Here is a 7476-nt window from a genome sequence, read left to right on the forward strand (position 1 = left end):
TGAAAAGCAATCAAATTAGAACTTTGATATAAAAAAAAAAAATTCTAGCTAAAAGATATTCTTCAAGTATCAAACCAAATCTTTAATTTGTGAATGAACGTCAAAGAATAAACTCACATGATAAGATGATTTTAACCAAAATCGAAGAATCAAAGCAACAGTTCAAAACTGAGATTATCAATAATTTGAAGAAATATGTTGTATTCCTCGTTGCCCTCCTAGTAGGTCTTTGTATAACGACAATTATCTTTTTCTACGTCGAAGAATGCTATTTTCATGTTCCCGAACAGTGTCCAGCCAATAACCAACAAACTTTCGAACTTTGTCAAAATGTCGATACAAAGAACCAGACGACAACCTTGAATTATACTGAAGCTTTTGAAATTTATACCAAAATTACTAAATTTTGTAATCACATTGAATTGGTTGAATGCAATAAGGATGGATTTATAATAACTTCAAAGGAAAATTGTGATTTTACAACAACCAGTTTTATTAAATGGATGAGTTTTTTATGCTCAACTGTTTTTACAATTGGTAAGTATTTGAAGTTTAAAATGAATTCATTTTGTAAATGTGACTTATCACAGAAATCTCTCAATGCACTTCCTGCGCCTATCTAATATTGTTATTTCAATGCAATTTTGTAGCCAGAGCCTTTACAATATCCCTTTCTCCCAGTCCCAGTGGAACTTCTTCCCGCAGGGGGGGATGAATTTCTATCAAAATCCCAATGGGGGAAAATGGTCGAAAAAAATCTAATGGGGATGGTTTTGGAGTACAATTCCATTGAATTTCAAATGGGGATTAAAACAAAGACAATTTCCCAGTTGGGTTGACATTTTAGGGTATTTTTCCGATTTTTCCAATGGGAAATACTTTGATACAGGGTTGTTTAACAACTTAAGGAAAATTTCAATGCAATGGTCCAAGTTTAAAAAAATATAATCTTCCTGTCCTAATTTCTGTACCCTAAATCTTCAAGACCTGGTAGATTACTTTACTAAATGTAATGATTTCTATATCTAATATCTCGATATCTGTGTGCGCTCAATTCCTAAAATTGAATCTTGAATCTCTTGAATTTACCATAGGTTATGGACATGTTGTAGCTAAATCTACCCTTGGCAGAGGATTGACAATATTGATAGCAATTTTTGGTATTCCAATGGCTTCAGCGACTGTTCTGTTTTGTGGCAAAGCAATTAACAACACTATCAAATACCTCATTGTATGCTTTGAAAACACTTGCTTGAAACGTGGCAAGATTGTATGGTTTAAACGCAAGGTGGCTACAATACAATTTCTTATAACAATATTGACGTTTTGTTTGTATTCCTTGTACTATCATTTAACAATGTTCAACAATAGAAGTTTCTTTGAAGCTTTCTATTTCGTTTGTATATCAATGTTGACTATCGGCTTTGGTGATATATCGCCTGATTTCGACTATGTTAGCAGTCTCACTACATTCCAAATCATTGGTTTATCAGCCGTTGAGGTAACTTCATTCTTCTGGACTTTCTCTCTGATGGCATCTATCATTGATTTTTTAACATCACTTGAAACTGACCTTGCTGGATATCCAAAGAAAGAAAAGAAAACTATTATGGATGAAAACTATGTTGCGAAAAATAATAACGCGATAGACCAGTAGGATGAAGCGATTGTTGAAAATGACAGCTTCTCAAACCAGGGAAAATATTTGAACTTTTGCTGTTCTCCAAAGCAGAAAGATAGTCGTACGTACACCCCGTTAAATATTTTCCTAACTGTCCTTATCTACTGTGTGTATCCATGAACGATAAGTAATAGTTATCAGACAGTTGCGAGTACAATACAAAAGATACTTCACGAGTTCCGAGATTTTTTTGCATAATATTTATATGCTATGTAAAAAAATTCGGAACGAGTTTTTTTTGAAGAAAAGTAAAAAATACCAAACGAGGAAGGAGCATTATTTAACACCAGAGGGTAAGAAGTCCAAATTGCTTTAAACATATTAACTTTGAGCGCACGCAGCAGTTGGCCTTGACGTCAACAAGTAATTTCGTTTCTGAATACGAGCTTTAATCAAATTCATTGATTTTGTAAACTTTTGAAAATTTGAATACACGCTTTTTTTTATAAGAATAAATTCTTTAAGAATATCAGGGTGAGATTTAAGAGTTAGAACAATAGACCTATTGTTTAGAGCAGTAGAAAAATAAGAATAATGCTCACCCTCAGCCAAAGTACACTATTCTTATAAAAAAGCGTGTATAATCAATAAGAAAATTTCCCAATTTCATTTGATTTTTATTGATTGAAATAAAATTATTGTGATTTATATAAATAATTGATATTTTTGATATTTTGAATACACCCCATACTCGATTCTTTCTGTGTTCTCAAGAAAGATTTTACCGACGTAAATAATAATGAAATATAATTAGCAAAAGGGGTGAAAAAATTATTTCCCCCAAAAAGACAAACAGTACCTGTGTTTTCGTTTTTCGGGAAGAAGAGCTGTGAAGTCTTGATGGAAAATGATAATCGAAGACATTGAAGAATCAAAAATAATTTTCTGGAAAGAGATTCTGAACAATTTGAAACGATTCATCGCTTTTTCAATAGCTGCATTAGCTATCTCACTTGTATCATCAATCATCCTTTTCTTCGTTGAAGAATGTTATTTTCATGTTCCCGAACAATGTCCAGCCGACTACCAACAATCTTTCGAACTTTGTCAAAATGTTGGTACAATGAACCAGACGACATTTGTGAATGACACAGAAGCTTTTGAACTTTATATCAATGTCACTAAATTTTGCCACAATCGTGAATGCAAAATTGACAAATATTCGCAGAAAAGCTGCACCATTGATCATAAAAAGTTTTTCAAATGGATGACTTTTATGCTGACAACTACTTTTACCATCGGTAACCTATTTTATTTTTCTTATCAGTCTTATGCTTTTGTATTAGATTTTCTTGTCGTGAGACAGACTACTCCACATATTTATTTGGTCATATCTCGAATAAGATTTTCGATAGATAGCAAGGGTCATTTTCAAAGTCATTTTCCCTCAAATTCCGCCACATATTCTGGACCAGAACAAAATATACAGTGCCGTCAAAAATTTCTTTAGAAATCAATATTTCCGGCAGAATTTCCGACAATTTGAACTATTTTTCTAAATTCTTTTCCTGAGTAAATGGGTCAATTTGAAATTCCGTCGAAATTTTCTACGAACTCGGCAACCCAGTCCGAAGTGGGTAAATCCCACACCTGCATCAACCGTGAACTCCCGTATTCATGATATGCACCATTGCAATGTCTTCCACGGACCCAATGGCTGATTGGTTGAAAGTGACGTATTGACTGATTTTACGTCACTCACAACCAATCAGCTATTGGGTCCGTGGTGTAATGTAAGAAGACATTACAATGGTGCACATCATGAATAGAACCAGAACAACTCCCTCTCTAATTGGAATCTTTTTGTAACTCAAATAGATTATTGGTCTCCTCAATGGGAAAGTGGTTTAAATATAATCTCGGTCAAAATATATTGAGAATTTTGATTAATTCCTCGTTTTTTAGCAATTTAAAGTTCGACCGAGAAACTTGGGTGCCAATTTTTTTTCGGACACTTTGGTGTGATTTCCGGACAAATATGACAGCCTCAGGCAAAAATCATAGGGTGAAAAATTAATGAAAATTCTAGCTTGAGAAAACGGAACGTTGTATATTTTTGGAAAGCTCTCAAAAAATTAAGTTTATAGATATATTGCAAGTATAGGTGATTTCTGTACCTAACTCGAGATAGAGCTTTCCAAAAATATACAAGAGGTCTCTTTTTTCTTAAGCTAAAATTTTCATTAATTTTTGACCCTATAATTTTAGCCTGAGACCGTCATATTTGTCTGAGAATCACACCAAAGGGTGTCCGAAAAAAAGTTGGTACCCAAGTTATTTTGATTCCACTACCCCTTAAAGTGCTTTGACTAAAAAAATCAAGCGATTTTACTATAAAGAAAATTTCCTAACGTTAGGAATAACTTGATAAATGATCTTAATTTCAGGTTATGGTAACATTGTTCCGAAATCCACTCCTGGCAGAGGATTGACAATATTGATAGCAATTATTGGTATTCCAATGGCGTCAGCGACTGTTCTGTTTTTTGGCAAAGCAATTAACAACACTATCAAATATCTCATCGTATGCTTTGAAAACACTTGCTTGAAACATGAAAAAATTGTATGGTTTAAACGTAAATTTGCGCTTATTCATTTTCTCTTAACTTTCACCACAGTAGGAACACAAGCATTATTCTATAAATTCACAGCGATGAGCCATTACAGCTATTTCGATCTCATTTATTTCACATGTATATCAATGCTGACAATAGGTTTCGGTGATATAACTCCAAATCTACAGTATTATTATCAACTCGATATTCTTATGTTGGTTTTGATAACGACTGTGGAGCTGGTCTTCTTTTTCTGGTCTTTTTCGTTGATCGGATCCTTTATTGATTTTCTGACATCTTTTGAAAGTGATTTTGCATCGCAACAGAACCATCATCACCAGAAAAAACGTGAAAACAATGTTGTTGATGTTCCTGATGAGAATTTGAAATGTCATGTCGAAATAAACCGTAACACTTTAGATGATAAGGCACCAAATATTGTTTAACTTTGAGAAACTACCGAATAACACCCCTCGGGGCTTGATGGTCCAGATCATAAAAAATACTTTCAAACAGTAACCCCAAACTAACTGTGAGGGGTGCGAGGAGGGCATATGTTTATATATTTTACAGACCAGAACAGATGAAATCCTTTTTCTCCATAAAAATTTTATTCAAAAACTTTTCTTTTGTTTTAAATGGTCCACCCTATCTCAGATGAATTTATTTTTCATCCAATACTGGATAATGTTGTAAGATTGCAGATTCACTCAACAATATTCATCAAGAAGTTAATTTTGACCTTCGTATTTTTTTCTCTCAACAATATTGACCATATTCCATATTCTCAAGCATCTTTTCAACCAGCAAATACCCCATTTTTTATTGAACTGAAGATCACTAGAATGGCTGTTTGAAAATTAATTTTTACATCAAAAAAAAAGATATTAGGAAAAAAGCAAAAAATGCTGACGTCAGCAAAAGCTTGTTTCTTGAATAACTCCAGTTTGGCCGATGATATAAACATGAAATTTGGACCAAAGTTGCATATCATTAAAAGGATCATTTTGAATAAAACGTTTTTTCAAATCTTGCTGACGTCAGCAGAAATCAGCAAAGTACGAAATTTGGAAATTAAATGCTGACGTCAGCAGAAATTCAAAAATTTGCTTTTTTCATAATTATCCTTTCTATGTTGTACTCCTAATTTCATTTCATCGAAATCTGTTAAGAAGGGGTCATGAACACCGAAACACTAGCAACAAAAATTCTTAATATAATTTTCCTATAGAATCATTCAATCAAGGTTTTTTTATAAGAACATTCAATTTTTTTGAAGCCTTCTTAGCCTTTTTAGTTTTAAGCCTAAAAATATTCTTAACATGTTCTTATTTTCACCATTTTTTGAGCATTTTTGTCCATTTCCTAAATATTGGATATTTTAGAGTCCTCAAAGCCTTAAAATGTTCTTAACTTGTTCTTAACATTTTGACCATCGAAGCTGTTCTTATATAGTTTATTCTTATAAAAAACGTGTACTGTATCCATCCCAGTTCAGATTTTTCTAAGATTTCAGCCTCATTCTCTCATGAAATTTTTTGTCACAAAAAAGAAACACGAGAATTTTTCTTATGAAAAGGGAGTCGCGAATTTTCTTGCCTCTTTGCTAATTTATACATTCTTACGTCATCGAAAAATAATTATCGAATTCCAGACATTATTTTGAAAATAAATACTTTTGATTGCAATTGGGAATTGCGTTTTTTATATATCTTTCATTAAAATAATTTGTTTACGATTAAACTTCTTTAGCTGTGATAATTTAAAAATTATTTTGATTGACTATTTTTGCTTTTGGTCTATTCGCTATTTCTTTCTTGAGAAAGTTAAAATAATTCGAAGTGGTGTGTGATGGAGAATATGTGATAGTTTTCTCAAAAGATTCAAGTTTTTTTTTCCTTTCGCTTAACTTTTTCGTATGTAGTAAGGAAACCTTTTTGATAGTTTGAATATATAAAACAATGTAAGAATAAATCTAAATCGTCTCAAATTGCAAAATTATATATAGTAAATTAATATTATAAGTTAAAATTATTTGTTCTTTCATAAGCGGTCCTGTTTTTAGCCTTTTTCATGACAAAGTAAAGACAAATTAAAAAAAACTTGTGTTTGAAATATTGTTTATCTTAATCTTGATTTCTGATTTGAAATCCCTATCAATCGAACGGTAAAATCGATTGACTACGGAAATTTCTTTCAAAATTTCAAAGAATATTCAATATACGGTGTACGACCCAAAAAACGCCTATCTAAATTGAAATCTTTCTAATTGCTAGTGAATTCAGAAAATAAGGGGACGTTAAAATCTTTTTTGTAAATTAAGTTTCAATATGTCTAGCTTAGCCTATTCAACCTAGGCTTTTAGGGGCGGTTCAGAACTAGGGGGGGGGTTTCCTGTACCACCCCTTAACTTATGATGTAGTGGGTCTTTTTGGATGAAATTTGGCACACAAGATCCTTGTTCACGTAAGGTAACTTTTGACAAAAGAATTTTAGCTATTGTATTCTAACAAAAGCTTTAGAATAAAGTTGCCTGAGTTTAAAATGCTTATGTTATCCTAAATATTCAATAAATTACGGTTTAAATGATATATTTGACATTAAAAATCAATTTGTATTGGAAAAGTGTCAATTTTTGTGACACCTTACTGTCAGAAATGTCATCATGCTCAAGGTGTGAAAATTTTTAGGTGTCAACTTGTTTTTTATTTTGAAGCTAATTAAAAGTTAGGAATTTACAGAAAATTTCACGGCAAAAACTCTATTATTTCAGGAGCTATTACCAATAGTTTGACCTCCAAACAGAAAGAGCCCCCCCCCCCCTAGGCCGAATAATATTAAGTAGCAAAATTCTATGATGGTGATATTCTTAGCATATTCTTGATTTTTTGGCCATTTTTATCATGGACATTCTTATAAAGTGTATTCTTATTAAAATAAAGCGTGTACCCAGTCTTTTGGTCTTAATTTCAAATCGTCTTTGACTTTTACACGATTATAGTCCAAAAAAAGGGATTTTCGAAACTAATTTTTGAAAAAAAGAAGAAAGAAATTAGCCATGTTAAAAATGAATTTGGATCTCCCAAGAAATTGGCTGACGCCTTAAAATTTGTTCTTAATTTTTTCTTAATATTTTGTTCCCACATAGTTTGTTCTTATAAAAAACATGTATTTATATCTTATTCAGTACATTAAGCAATATATATGATGTTCATGTCACGTCTTCTTAGGTTCTTAGAC

At 32.0% G+C, this 7476-nt stretch overlaps 2 protein-coding genes across 2 annotated transcripts; both read left to right on the forward strand.

The window, feature by feature from the left end:
- Window positions 1–111: 111 nt before the first annotated feature.
- LOC136811004 (TWiK family of potassium channels protein 7-like) lies at window positions 112–2254 on the forward strand. Its single transcript, XM_067067614.1, has 2 exons — window positions 112–537; window positions 1095–2254. Exons 1-2 carry the CDS (start codon window positions 126–128, stop codon window positions 1655–1657), a joined length of 975 nt encoding a protein of 324 aa, XP_066923715.1. The 5' UTR covers window positions 112–125; the 3' UTR covers window positions 1658–2254.
- Window positions 2255–2434: 180 nt separating this feature from the next.
- On the forward strand, window positions 2435–5886 carry LOC136810921 (TWiK family of potassium channels protein 7-like). The gene is made up of 2 exons (XM_067067507.1): window positions 2435–2922; window positions 4069–5886. Exons 1-2 carry the CDS (start codon window positions 2529–2531, stop codon window positions 4680–4682), a joined length of 1008 nt encoding a protein of 335 aa, XP_066923608.1. The 5' UTR covers window positions 2435–2528; the 3' UTR covers window positions 4683–5886.
- Window positions 5887–7476: the final 1590 nt, after the last annotated feature.

Source organism: Clytia hemisphaerica, unplaced genomic scaffold, assembly GCF_902728285.1.
Source record: "Clytia hemisphaerica strain Z4C2 unplaced genomic scaffold, Clytia hemisphaerica genome assembly, whole genome shotgun sequence".
NCBI lineage: Eukaryota > Metazoa > Cnidaria > Hydrozoa > Leptothecata > Clytiidae > Clytia > Clytia hemisphaerica.